The 15,276-nt window shown below is 43.7% G+C and overlaps 1 protein-coding gene across 1 annotated transcript; it reads right to left on the bottom strand.

Moving 5' to 3' along the window:
- Positions 1–3,688: 3,688 nt before the first annotated feature.
- On the bottom strand, positions 3,689–14,339 carry LOC120033348 (male-specific lethal 3 homolog). The gene is made up of 12 exons (XM_038979646.1): positions 14,108–14,339; positions 13,282–13,364; positions 12,666–12,761; positions 12,465–12,562; positions 12,238–12,338; positions 11,965–12,087; positions 11,526–11,686; positions 11,083–11,241; positions 10,507–10,829; positions 10,000–10,209; positions 9,799–9,883; positions 3,689–4,682 (listed from the first exon to the last, which is right to left on the bottom strand). The coding sequence occupies exons 1-12, from the start codon at positions 14,204–14,206 to the stop codon at positions 4,583–4,585; spliced, it is 1,638 nt and encodes a 545-aa protein (XP_038835574.1). The 5' UTR covers positions 14,207–14,339; the 3' UTR covers positions 3,689–4,582.
- Between the last annotated feature and the right edge of the window lie 937 nt (positions 14,340–15,276).

The raw sequence follows: 15,276 nt of genomic DNA, 5'->3' as shown, positions 1-15,276 counted from the left end.
CTACAGAGGTGGCTTGGGAAACTGCTTCCTAAATCAGATTTTGACACCAGATCCGTTGCTTTACACTAAAACAATGTGTGTCATTGGCGGGACTTCTCTTTGAGGCCTACAAGTGTTAATTGCTTGACTCTGCCAAACCTTAACTTTTACAGTCTATCCCAATATCCATACGTACACCCAACTCAGTATGCTCTTCATCCCCACCATAATACTTCACAATAATCTACGTATTTTATAATGGAATTTAGTAGAAAAAACACAAAGTAGACTCTGGATCATCATCAACTATTCAGGGACATATCACACCCAGTGGCGGTCAGTGACGTTTAAGATGAGGGAGGATGATTATTTTTATTTTATCAGTATGGCCTTATTCTATTACAGCATATTGGATGACTGTCATTCATATTCCATTCAACCAGTTCAATGTAACATTGATAGATTTAGGCTACTACATGATAGTCACATTTTCCCTGTACCCATCATGAAGTTGCTACAATCTAGCCTATCGCTGAAAGTTTACAATGTAGGTGCACAGGTTGAGAGAATTTTGAGTAATCAAGGAGACAGACAGTTACAAATGCAATACTGTCTTGCACACTCTTGCCTGCATATAGGATGTAATCATTAGTCCAACAGTTGCAAATGATAGTTTCTATTGGACAAATTCAGGTATGTTTATCCCTGGAATGAATACACCCCTGATCCACATAAAAACAGCATGATCACGTTACTCGTTGTATATATAATTCCTTCTCGCAGCTATCTACGCGCTCTCCTCCTCTCACCTCTTCCCTTCACTTGTGCAGTGTCTTTGTGGGGGGATGTAGTGTTTAAAATCCCACCTGAGATTTAGAAAGTGACACCCTGAGAGAAGTTAGCTGAGCCAGCAAAATCAGGTCAGGGACTTGTGATTAGAAGGAGTAGCAACAACAGCAGGCAATCAGAGGACAAAACATTCACAACAATACTTTGAGATTCAAAAGGTTTGATGGTTTGATGGATAACTTTGACAAACAGTTATTTAGGTCCAAACTATTTCTGACATTACAACATTAGGAATTTCAACCAATACTTGCTGTACAGTACATCCCTAATGACCAATGAGGTCCTTCAACACTCAATTTCTTCTCCCAAATATTAGCATTGCTTGGAACCAGCATCTAGTGAGAAAACAGACTGAAGAAAGTAGGGTCGTCCTCACTCTCTGTCATTAGAGAAGAAACCAAACATCAAGTGCTAGCCAGAGGCTACTCACTCTGCAGGCTGCTGGGTAATGGCTGTCTCCTGCCACCCCACATCCATCGCTGACACGTCAACACTGGGGTTAGTGTCCATCTTCTCTATTCTCTCCGCCTGCGCTCCATCACCACCCTTCATGATGCCCCGACAGCCACGCTGGAGAATGATGGTGAGATGGAGAGATGAAACTAAAGAAAGAGGTGAGGAGTTGTGTGAGGTGGGCGTTGCTACCTTCTTCAGGCGATATCACACACGGCTCTCCAGCCAATTGAATCAGTCGGTAAGTGGATATCGAGAGGGTGGAACAGAAATTGATTTATTGCGGCTGGGAGACGGAGGTTCTTGAACACAAAGCTCTATCCTGGCCATATGATAGCACCGAAGCAGGGTGTTGATCTCGGATTCCAGTTAGAAGTGGTTGATTACAGGACTCCATTCTACCCAAAAAGCATTAGCGCTTACCGCTAAACACATTTAGCCTCTGTAATGGTAGCAATGCTAACCTCCCTAGGGCTGAGGGGGCTAAGAGCATAGTTTTGCTATGGAAACCCTCCTAGTTTATTGAGCAGAAAGCTTCAGTACTGCACCGACTGTAGCCAAAGTAATACATGTAATAGTCTGCCACATGGCAATCCTGAATGAAAACAAACTACAGTATGTGTGGGACTCAAAACGTGGACAATCCCTGTTTTTATTGGTGAGTCTCAATATGTATGAGACATCTTTAAAGTATTGGGATGAAAAAAAGCAGTGTATTTTCAAAATGAAATTTGATATGAAAAATATGTAGGTGAAAAATACATCAACAGATATCACTGGAGGACAGCCAGCAAACTTGTGACATTTTGAGTTGTAAGTATGACTCCACTGAGGACTGAACCCCTAACCTTCCAATCTCTGGGCAGACACTAACCACAAGGCAACTACATTGGTTACGCTTCATTGCAATCCATCACATTTGCCAGTGATCCCCGAACCTTGGTGTAGTTATCTGGTTGTTCTGAAGAGGGTCAGGACTAGGTTAGCCGGTGCTGAGATGAGGCTCTAGTTATTCCCTCTGACCCTCAGTGCCTAGAGATGTTGACCACATGATAGCACTGTAAGTCAAAAGCCACCCTAAGCATTTTCCCTCAGAAAACCCCCCCAAAACACTATCTAGAGTCCTCAAACTCAACTCTGGCCCTCAGTCAGTTTGTCCTTTCCCCCCCCCATTCTTCCCCTCTAATCAGGGACTGATTTACACCTGGGACACCAGGTGGGTGCAAGTAATTATCAGGCAGAACAGAAAACCAGCAGTACTCCAGACCTCGTAGTGTAAGAGTTGAATACCCCTGATTTAGAGGCAATGCAATAGCTTGAGGGAGTGGTTTCAGTCAGAACAACCAGAAACACGAGTTGTTCAGAGCCAAAAATATTCTGTACGTTGATTGCAACACTGGCCGTTACACTCAAGAACCCATATTCAGAAGCAGTGTGTGTTGGTCAATGTTAAGAGGGATTCTACAGCAGGCAGCTATGGCAGGAGGTGACAGAGGGGAGGCATTGTTCACGGCAGGATTCCCCAACTGGTGCACGGGTGATTTTTTGGCCCCCCCAAGTTTTATTAAAAAGTCTTGTTTGAAACAAGACTGTAAAAACACCAGCAAATCAGCTTAAAGTTATTTTATTTCAAATATGTTCCAAAGTATTCCCACTCATAACATACATACTGTATATGTGATTGTATACACATGTAAGTAAGGGTTGAAATGATTATGTTTCAGACAAATATTAGATCTGTTTGCTTCTTGCGGTCAATTTGGAGTCTACAAATTCTTAGTAAATATGTTCAGGCCCCCTGCCCATCCTCTCAAAAAAAAAGAAATTGACCTGCCGCTGAACCTAGTTGATGATCCCTGGTCTACGGGCACCAATATCCAGCGACTGACAGACAGGGCACAACCCAAAACGCTGTGTGCCCATCAAAGGAGGCTGAAGTCATCCTCTGAAGAACACTGGCTTTGGTCCAGGCTCCCTCCCCTGTGCTGCCCTTCCCACACCTCTGAGACCAAAGGCCCTGTTCAATCTCAAACCGTAGCCGATTCACCCGGAGGATAAACCCAACGATCTGCTCTTGTACTTTGCTGTAGTTTAGAACAACCTTTATAGTGTGAATAATGTTTCTTTAAGGAAAAAGGACTCAACTTGAGGGAGAGAAGAACAGTAGAGAATAGGACCAGAATTAAACGCATGGGGCGTTATAGCACAGCGATCTACACAGCTGACAACACCTCTTAAAAAGGCAACATTCGCAGGGATTGCATTCATGATAAACATAGCGCAGTTCAGCTCAAGTGTCAATTACCTGTTTATATTGTGCTGCCATATAACACTCCTTGCATTGAATCCCGGCCTGGGTCTTTATGAATCAACAGAACAGCAATATTCATAAACCACATGCCAAAAATATTGCTCCCACTTTTATTTCAGATAAGACTAATGGAAAACAAACTGAAAGTTTCTATTTTTACATTTACACCTCCACAGTGTGTTCCTGTTCGGGTCTACAAGTTAACAGTGTATAAAAAACTAAAAAACAAACACAGAATAAGGAATTTATACATCAATGAAATTCAATACCTTTTTCAAACATTAGGGGTAATGCCATGACAAATATTAATATGAACACACAGTGGTCATAACGTCACCAGCCCCTCTAAGCAAGAGGAACACAGATAGTAGACATTACTAGAGTAATGACATTCTACAAGAGTTTAGAAATAACTTAACACACACTGAAGCGTGGCTTGGGGCAACAAGCGTGGTGAGCTGAGGAGAAGCCAATAGTCACACAAAGCCAACGTATCAAATAGGCCTTCTCCCTGTGTTTGCTTGTCTAGGCGGACGGAGAGAGAAGGATCGGCCGCAGATGCTGCTAGAGAACGAGAGATGGCCAAACGTGGTCCTTGAGCACAGAGCGAGAGAAAGCAAGACAAAGTCAGCATCGTGGGAAAGACCCCACCAGGGGGTTACGATCTACAGCCTAGGATAACAAGTAGACGTCCATGCTTTAGGTAATCATTGCATCCAGGGGGGTCTGTTCCTAGGCCAGGCTAGGTTGGGGGCTGGGGAGAGTGAGTTACTGGGCCGATCAGAAGCCAAGACCCTTGCCTTACTTCTTTCCGACAGGCAAAACAACATAGATGCATGGGTTGGATTTAGGAGGGCAAGGGGTGAACAGAGAGAGGGATAATGGCACTGTCTCAGAGAAGAAGTGAAAGAAAGGGATGGTTTGGGAAGCAGCTTGGAGCTCCCCTCCCAGCAGTGCAGTTCAGGGCGAGGCATGGCGAGATAAACGGCCTCAGTAAACGGCCCGCGGGTGCTTCATGCAGTAGTGGGCCTCCGATGACGACACGTACGCTGACTCCGGAAAAAAGTCCTCATGGAACTCAGCCAAAAACCTGGGGAGCAGAGAGAGGGATGGAGGAAGAGGGACAGAGTAGAAAGAGAGAGAGATAGGGAAGAGATAGATAACACCATAACAGGGTATAATTCACCACTGAGTAGAAGTCTGAAGTTAAGGCTAGTTAACACAGCATGGCCATCAACAGACAGCTTATGCATTTGAAGCAAAGACCACCGTGGGAAATGCATCACTTCCCCGACTACTGTGGATGTCACGGACCAGACTAGTTACTCAGCACTCCCAATCCTGGTGTTTTCCAACAGGGGGCTTGTTAACACCCCTTCCCCCCTCCAGACCTGCAGTCAGTCAGTGCTTTTAGTAACTTGCCTTAAATAACCCAATTCGCCAGAGTAGGAAAGGGAAAATCTCCCCGTCTAATCAGTAGGGAAAATAATCCGGAATGTTCTTAGTATCCGCTGCTCAGCCAAATCCTCTAAATCTTGCCATCTCATCTTAGCTCTACCCGCTCTTCTAATTTGACTGCAAACAAATTATCCTCATCAGAGGGAGAAATTAAGAGGCGCTTTAACCGGCAACAAATTATTGTCGTTGTGGAGCACCGAACTAGTCAGTACGGACCACGGGACCGTGGCTACAGCTATTCTTCATTATTTATTGGTTCGTCCTATCTATTAGTCAGTGCAAATGTAGAGCAAAGGCTGTAAACTTGAACCACATTTCTCTGCAGATGTTAAATAAGACATGGATACATTTTTGTGGGAGAGCAGCTCCGCGAACACAGGCATCCTCGTTCTCGTACACATTAGGCACTCTCCACAGTGGTGGAAAAAGTACCCAATTCTCACACTTGAGTAAAAGTCTGAAAGTATTTGGGTTTTAAATATACTTCAGTATCAAAAGTAAAAGTATAAATTATTTTAAATTCCTTATATTAAACAAGCTAGATGGCACAATTGCCTGGTTATTTATTTATTTATGGAGAGCCAGGCACACAATCCAACACTCAGACATAATTTACAAATGAAGCACTTGTGTTTAGTGATTCTGCCAGATCAGAGGCAGTAGGAATGAATTTTCCTGTCCTGCTAAGCATTCAAAATTAAATGAGGAATTTTGGGTGTCAGGGAAAATATATGGAGTAAAAAGTACAGTTTTTTCTTTTGGAATGTTGTAAAAAACAAAAAGTAAAGTATTAGTACTTTAAAGTATTTTTACTTAAGTACTTTCAGGGATGCAAACTGGTGAGGGACCAAAAAGGTGACACTTTTTTTGTTGCACTGAAACATTCAGAAAATCACTGCTAGGGGGAAATGCAGGTTAACTAATTAAACAACAAAGACTATGATCTACATGTTCAGTCTCAGTGTGTAAAATAAAAAGTGGTTCATGTGAACCCAACTCACAGCTAAACAAAATGTAAAGAAAGCAATCCAGTGTTATTTGTTGCCTAGACTTTACTGCAAATGAGTCTTGATAAAAAATAGAAAAAATACACTACACTAATATTGCAGTTAGCCATGACAGCCTTTACAATAATAGAATGCTTGTGACCATATACACATCTAAATATTGCACTTGGGGGAAAAAAACATCTTAAGTAGAAATAGAATGAAACAAACAGGCATTCTATTTTTTCTCTACTATAGTGGCCACTATAGTAGACATTGATCAAGTGCACAAGGCTACATGTGTGCAAAATAACATTCACAGAGTAAATTTTTTAAATAATCCCCACTTCACTCACACAAGTGTTAACACAACAAAAGCAATATCTTTGGGCTACACTGCACATTATTACATTGCACACTTTCTGCCTGTGGACGTATGTTCTACAATGTGCCAGGAGAGCATGATACCCGTTGTTGGCATAACTGATCTCTTTCAGGCAGAGAGTACACCTGGCATACCCCTTTTTATCCACTGTATTGAAAAAGTGAGAAAGTGTGTGGTGTTCCTTTCACTTCTAGTGGCATCCAGTTTAAGCCAGGCCCAAGCTCGACTTGATCCATGAATACACTTGTTTAACAAGCAACGCCTCATTTTCAACTAATTATCTCATTCTGAAAATGAACCACATACTGTAGAGGGAAAACATTCGTTCACAGATAGTAGTTAGTTTGTTAGCTAGTAAACATTTCAGATTGCCAGGGTCCAGAAAGCAACTAACGCGTTATAACTCGAGGAACGGCAAGGAGTCGTATAACGTTACCAGTTAATACTATAGCGAATTGGTTAGGTTACTAACGTTAGCTCATCTGATGTTGTAACGAGCTGTCTGACTTTATTAGCCAGCTAATTTTCACACCAAACACTCAATTATTTGATCAGTTAAGTAGGCTAATGCTGCGCAACATTTCTCTGGCTAGCTAACGGGTAATTCGATCCAGCTAGCAAGATACTTAATGCTAACAATACTTGTCCCACCACACTTTCTCCCTCACCTTAAACTTTCCAAATGCCAGTTGTTTTTCGGTTATAGCTCATGAAGTACGCTTCATCACCTTCCCACCGCCGTCTCTGTGGTCAGGCTTCTCACCAAGCCACCCCTCGCCCAAACTTTTCTCATCGGAGCTACACGAATCACGTAGGTCACCTATTCTGGATTCAAAACGGTGAATTTCGCCAAAAGGTGACTAGTGTGCATCCCTGACTTTACACCACTGTCCCTCCCTCTGTATCATAGAAACACACCAGACGATTCTTCCAGAGATCCGTCCGTGTGCCCAATACCGGCATGCACTTCTCCACTCTGCATTTCTCTGACCTCTCCCGTAATTTCAGATAAGTAACTAGGTTTCCATCCAATTAGCAACAGATTTATTTGAATATTCCAAAATCCGCGCAAAGCCAATACGCGCATTTTCCCACCATTGCTGCGTTTCCACCAAACTGACTTGTTGCGGATAAAATTCACTGCACAAAATGTACTTTTTCGCTTACGTTTTCATGTATCGAATAAAAATTCTATAGTTCATCGCATTTTCAACCTTACCGATAGTTTTATGACAAAACTGTTGCATTAAATAGCAAATGTGCCTAGTCTGGTCTTGGCACGTGTGGTTTAGCCAACAGCTCGCAGATAGTGCTTGTAGGCTAGTCTACATGATAAGAATAATTTTTATTTGTCAAACGGCAGTCAAGCATCGATCATGTCACCAGAGTAAGACCGTTGATATTTATTGAAAAGGAGCATCCAGCTCATACCGTACACTTTTACCACCCTGTGAAGATCATAATAGCTTAATAAACTGCATGTTTTCCCGAGTCGTATTGGGAGGACCCCACACCATGTCATCGCGTGGCTCCAAGTTTACTTCGATATTATGGTTATTATATCAACATTTGCGCATAAAGGCCTTTTCACCGCCATTTCTCTCGTAATTAATTTTACCGACACAAAGATCCCACCATGTCAAAACAAATTTATAAAACTGTTCTGAAACTATGTTTCCATTGTGATATTTTTTTTTATACGAAATGACTTTACTTGTATAAAAACGGTGTATGGAAACGTGGTTAAAAAGATGACACTAGCGGAAGAAGGCCCTAGTAGACGATTGAGACGTACCCAGCTGTGAGAAGAAAGGAGTCATTTGTCCCTCTGTGTGCAACAGCGAAGAGCGGTGGCTGGAGGGGAAACTGCAGGCGTTTGATTAATAAAGGAGAGAATAAATCCCCTAGGTTTGGGGCCAGTTGAAGATCGCTGGGCAGGATTTAAAGATTAGAACTGCCGGCTTGTGTAACGCCGACTCATCTCCCTTCACTTTAATGTAGTCTGACAGTCTCTCACACACACAGACAGATGCAGGTGCGCGCACACACACACACCGAGGCACATGCACAGACACAAAAACAGCAAATCAATCCCTCTGCATAAATAACATCTCAAGCCATCATCGTCTAATCACATCCTGTTAGACGATATTATGGCTACAATAACCGTGGCAGGCATGCAGGGAGAGCCAGCTTACAGGTCAGTGAGCACTTTTTCCACTCAGTGAGCTGCATGAATCACACAAACAGAGAGTTGCTACCTAATGGCAATACACCACAGCTAACTGCCCCGTTGAATGAGCTAGACTTCAGGTGACGGGGCTAACACTGGATAGGCGGAGAGGATTGTGCGTGCGCATCAGCAGATCAATGCAGACTGCACTCCCATTGCTCCCAACAGGGACCCTTCCCCATCCCTCTCCAAGATAAACAAAAAGCCCCATGGGAAAAATCCACCTCTCTATTCTCCACTGCGCTGTCCAATTATTATTTTTTATAGGTTAATTTTACCGGAGAGGCCCATCAAGCTGCCGCATTGTCCAAACATTTCTGCATGCTAAAATAACGTTAGTACAATGTCAGAGGTCCATCAAGTGGAAACCACTCACCAGGTTAGCTAAGTGAGCACGTCCAAAGAAATGCTGACGTGGGCATTATCGTGATCAAAGGAAGTCTATCATGGAACTGTTGTCGGCACAGCAACTAAATGGCAGCCTGTCCCTTCCTGCGAGGCGGCCGGCACAATTACACACCAGGCAGTGATTGACTGGGGGATAACAGGCTTCGCCCAGTCAGTGTCACTAATCCTGGAGACTGGTGATTGTGCATCTTCAGTTCCACTGTGAGTTACTGTGGCTTGAGGAGGAGTTATTAAAGGAATAATGCCTGATGGGGTGTGGTATATCGCCAATATACCATGGTTAAGGCCTGGTCTTATGCATGATGCAACGCAGAGTGCCTGGATACAGACCTTAGCTGTGGTATATTGGCCATATACCACAAACACTGAGGTGCCTTATTGCTATTATAAACTGGGTAGCAACATAGTTAGAACAGTAAATAGTATTTTGTTGTCATACCTGTGGTATACCACAGCTTTCAGCACTCAGAGCTCAAACCACCCAGTTTAGAAAACATGATATGACCTGTATTTAACCACGAAGGTTATTGAGAAAACTTCTTAAATAACCACCTGACATTGGCTACTTTGGCAGCACAAGGAAACGTTCCAGGACTAGGTTGTATGGAGGTGAGCTATGGCAGCCGAAATAGAGATTATTGAAGCCCTGGTTCTAGCCTATTTATGGTGTTTGGCTGATCACTAGAAGGACAAAAGTAAATAAAACGTGATTATTCTATAATTAGATGGGAGGTACCTGAGGAAGAGCTCCAGGTGTTTGACCAGGGCCCTTAGGTTCTTCTCTGGGATTTGCATCTTCCCCAGGATCTCTGGCAGCTTCACTGTATAAGGGGAATAAACAAGATTGAAAGAGAACGAGTGACTGGAGGCTACAATGAACTAAACAACAATCCCTGTTTCCCCCACACACACAGAAAGGTCTTCTGAGGACACCTACCGAAGAGGCGTAGGAGGTGCTGTGAGCCATACAGGTAGGAGGGTGGGGGAGGCTGGTCACTCTGGGGGTAGTTATCAGGGGTCAGCTTCCAGCTCAGGACCTCATTGAGCTCGTTGTTCCGTCGGCTCTCCAGGCCAGAGAAGACGCCGCTGCCCTCCTTGCTGGGCGTCTGGGGCAACGGAGAAGACGAACCACTATGGACAGGGGTTTCTGGGAAGGGGACAGGAGGGCAGACGGCAGTCAATCAACTGATGGGAGTGGGTGGAGGACAACATTTGCATGGACACTTCAGAAACAACAGACATTTACTCTGTGCACTGAGAAGCTGTGCGCAGACAATATTCCATGTGTTTGGGAGCGGACTGTAATGTATGACAACAGGGAAGAGTGCCATCTAGTGGATGGATATGGTCATTACAACAACAGAGGCTACGATTGACATTACATAAGTAAAGCACTACACAATCAACTGCTTATTGTGTTTGAGTGTGTTTTCTTGCCACTCACTCTTCTCCAGATTGAGGAAGAACTTGGGCAGCTGGGCAGGCGTGTCGAGGCTGGCGAGGCGGCGTTTGGGCTGGGGCGAGGTCGTAGCGCTGCCGCTGCCCCCCTCGCCCGCCATCCTCTCGCCCCCCGAGGTGTGACGTGTGGAGCGCCGCAGGGACTGGGGGGCGTCGGGGTCGGCCGTGGAGGCACAGCGCCGGCGTTTGGGCGTGGTGGTGGGGTTTGCCGTGGTTGTGGAGGCCTCGCTCAGGGCCGGTTGGCTGTCCGTGGACTGGGGGGTGGAGGGGTTGTGGCCAGAGGGGCTGGGGGTGCGCTCACGCAGGGTCCTGGGACAGGAAGGGTGGAGACGGTCAAAGAAAGACCAGTTTGGTAATGACATCCAACATCACAAAACCAAAGAAACTTACAATAATTTGTCACTGACATTTTCAACTTAGGTCAGATATACAAACTGAACAAAGACCTGATGTACTTAGCATCTTCCAACAGTGAAATGTTTTCAACTTCATTTTGTTTTGTCTTCCTGCCTGAAAATGACAGATGTTAATTATTCAAGAGGATTGCATACAACTTGCTTACTTGCTGGAGCTGGCTGTGTTGTCCCTGATAGGCAGGAAGAACTTTGAGGAGCTGACTTTCTTGAACTGAGCGTGCTCGTTGGGGTACAGGAGGATCATAGGAAGGGTGAAATCGAAGGTGATTCTCAGGCCGTCCACCATCTCTTTGCAAAGCTCCTCACTGAAACAAAACGGTGACTTTTAGCTATCACGAAGATAATTTCATCCACGAATACCATGTCCGAGAGCATCGAATCTCTGATGCATTTATTGGTAATATTGTGACTGACATACTTGATCTACAAATAACATTGAGTAGTTATTTATGATGCAGGGTGATTTGTAGATCAATCAGTTGGCAGGCGGCTGCAATGTCGGCTGCAATGTCAAACAACCATTATGTAGCCCATGGGACTCATGGGAGGCGAAAAGTCTAATGGGGAATGTTATACTTTGGGGACTCACTTCTTCTCTGGAGGAACATAGTGAGGACTGAGGCTGGTCTGGGCGGTGCTCTGGTGACTTCTGTACCTCTCATTTGCAGAAAAGGCTGCGTTGAAGGCAAAGTGCTTCACGTATGATTCCAAGATGTTCAATATGTTCATCTGGCACGGAAGCTTCACCAACTGGGGAGAAAAAGAACAAAGCCCTTCATGATCACAGCTCATTGGCAGTGAGATGTTGAAATGTCAAAAGTCAAGGGTTGCATTCAGTAGGGTACATCGAGGCAAAAAGTTCTGCATCAGAAAATGACAAATCTGTGTTCCTATTGGACTAGTTCAGTTAGTACCTCCCTGTTTCTATAAGTTTTGTCTCTACCGAACATGACCAATATCTAGGAATTTGGAGGGATAGGAATATGGAACTACAATAAAGCGGGTGTTAACTTTGTTTAATGACACACCTTCTTCCTCTTGTTGATGTAGTAGCAGTCATCCTCCAGTTTCTTCTTGAGAACCTCAGGGATGTCTATGTTGATGGTCTTGTCCTCACTCTCCATCTTAGCGTGAGCTTCCTGCTCTTCTTGCTGGAGATAAGATGGGCAAACAGTCAGATCCATCGAGCCATTTTGTCAAAATGTGTATTTCTGACAATGTCAATAGAACAACCGAGTTGATAGGTCTTCTCAATACATAACCTATTTGTCTGTCGTAGTCTATAACTCAAAACACAATACCATTTTGTCCAAATCTTCGGAAGAGTCACTCTCCTCACTTTTCAAAGATTCAGGATCCTCGGAATCATCCTCGTCACTGTTGTCTGAAGACGTAATCAAACCTGAAAGATACCCCCACCAAAAAGTGCATGTAATTTTAGCTTGCAAGCCATTTCCAATGAAAAGCCATTCCGATAAACTACGTTGCACTAGCACTAGTTTGAGTGTGATGGAACACGCAAACGCACATGCGTCATCACTCTCTTCCTTCTCTTCAGGAAGTGTCTTCAGAGCGGACTCAACACCGGGTAGACGACGACGTCTCTTCCCCCATCCCTTTCTCCTCCTGTGGGTTGAAGTGGACATAGTTAGACAGGAAACTTGCATCAAAATCTGCAGTCACGCCTACTGCTTACTTTTCCGATCTTCTCCAATGGAGTCAAACTTACATGCGAGCCACAGCTTTACGAGCCAGTTTACGTTGTAATTTGCGATTTTCGTCAGTTTCCCTGAGCACATGGTCCTCTGCTGCCAATCGATCCCAACTGTAGCACAAAGCAACAGATGATGAATACCAGCCCTTCCAATTCAAGCTGCATGCAGTCAGCATGACAGTATTGTCAACGTGATATCAAGGACAAAGCTCCACTGAAGGTTGCTATCCACACTCAATGATTTCCACGATATAGATGGCTAAAACCATTGACAACTATGTACAGTTTTCAAAGGATTGTTAAATAAAAGTTACCACTATTTTTAGCCAACCGTACAAAGTTTCTACCAGTAGCTTGCAAAGTAAACATTATCAGCTAACAGTACGTTGGAAAATGAGCCCTTTTGCTGATCAACAGGCAGAGCCCACAAAGGATGGGGAAATTAACCTAAACCACTCATAGATACAGGGAATTGCACTTTTTTTGGGGGGGGGGGGGTGACCCTCCCATCGCCACTGTACCACCCCACAGGAACACAGCAAGAATTCTGCTACCTGTCCCACCCATCCTCTTACCCAGTATCCCTTCTTCAAGCCCACCACCCCAGACTGTGTCTTGTGTGTGAGTTTACCTTCTGTTCCAACCATTGAAGTGAATCAGGTATTCTGGGACTCGCTTTCCACGTTCATCTTTGCCAATTACAACATCGACGACCTAAAACATACAATTCCAGAAATGAACGATAGTTAGCGGTAGCCGACCAAACTCAAGTTAGCGTGTAACAGACAACAGGCAAATGTATCACCACATTATACCAAATAGACAGTTAGCCATCAGTACGCATTAGTTAACTAACAACACATTACTAATTGTGCTAGCTAGCTAATGTTATGTAAACAACGGGTTGGCTGATTGTAATGTGTTGCCCAGGCCTTGCACAGAGGCTAGCTAACGTTAACTCATGCTATGTTAATTCGCCGTTGGTGTTTAACGTTAACGCTAGCTAGTTTAACGTTACTTCCAACGTTAGCGGACAGTTGTTGTTATGACAGTTAACGTTAGCTAAATGTAGCAGTTACGAGCTTGTTAAGAAAATATACCCGCGCTAACCTGGCTACAGCATGTGCAGAGATAGCAACTACAGTATGGCTACAGCATAGCAACAAATAACACGGCTGCAGCCATTATTGATGGCCTCGTTTTTGCCATAAACCTACCATATAACGTTAACGGTACGTTAGCCTAATAGCAAACGTTAGCCTAGCAGCTAGCTAGCACGGCAACCTCGGTCGGGCCTTCTGTGGTCTGTCTGGATATATCAAATTAACATTATGTCTAACTTAGCTACAGTATTGGATAAAGTCATAAAAACTGGCAATCAAAATGTTTGGGAATTGCATGCAATATCAGCCCTCGTGACCGCAAACAATCTATTGTCTAAACAACAAGCCATTTACCTTTGCATCATAGAGTACTTTAGCTTTCGTAGGGTCAGGTTCGAAACAGAGGACTTTTTCTCCTTTGTGGAATTTAAATTTCATTCCCCGGGAGTTCATTTGTTCGTCATAGCGAGCAGGAGAGGAGGCATCTGGACCACCCGCTCCTTAACCCTTTCCCTGCCGGGCTGTATCCAAAGGGGTCTTTGAAAAAAATATGGAGATGGCGCTAGGACACAACTCATCAAACGAATCCGTAATAGTGAATTTCTAGTTTGGTCCTTCGTGGACGCCGTAGAAATAAACAGTACATAAATTGACCAGCAGAGGGCGCCCGTTATTCAAAGATGATCCTACTAATATTTCTGTGACATGTAGCCCTTCCTATAATAAATCAAAAGTTTGTCCATGTAGCTAATAAATAACGCAACAAAGGATAACCAGTAACAATTAAAAGTTGTGTCAACAAAAATACGCTTTTCCCAACCTGAGCTTGTTTAAAACCAAGGCATATATGTTTACATCACCCTGAAGAAGGCACAGTGATGACGAAACGTTGGTGTTTTACCCAATAAATTACTAGAAGTTTATATAGAGTGTGCGACTCTCTTTATATATATATTTTTATAGCTTACAGTTTATTCGCTGTTAGTCAGCACCGCTACACTAAATAATATTCTCTGGGTGTGCGCCAGCTCATGCGTTTTATTACATATTGCAAACAAAAACTTTTTGATAGGGTTCAGATGGTGAATGTTTACTCAGCTTAACGAGGCTCATTATTTTCTACATTTGGAGACTGAACTAGCACCATTTCAGTTTTCAGATGAAAAAACAGAGAGCGAGATAGTGTGAGAGAGACTGAAGGAAATCCCTCTTCTTATGGCCTAGTTGCATTTGTGTGTATGATGCCTTGTATGCTAAACCGCTTATCAGTGCAAGTGTGTGCTTTTTTCCATTCTGACAGAAACCACCAGGCTATCTCTGCTGTCACTTCTGTCACCACACTGTCACTTCTGTCACCACACTGATGTGTGACATGAATAAGACCTACATTCACTGTGCAATTCTAATGAGTGATACATTTAGCTCAGTCAACTCACAAGGTCAGGATTGTATGTCATAGCCTACTTAATTAGCCTAACACACTACATATGTTTACTTTTGGCCAGAGTAGGTTACTGATGAAG

The sequence above is a fragment of the Salvelinus namaycush genome, chromosome 40 (genome assembly GCF_016432855.1).
Source record: "Salvelinus namaycush isolate Seneca chromosome 40, SaNama_1.0, whole genome shotgun sequence".
NCBI classification, from domain to species: domain Eukaryota; kingdom Metazoa; phylum Chordata; class Actinopteri; order Salmoniformes; family Salmonidae; genus Salvelinus; species Salvelinus namaycush.
This window is presented reverse-complemented; position numbering and strand designations above follow the sequence as displayed.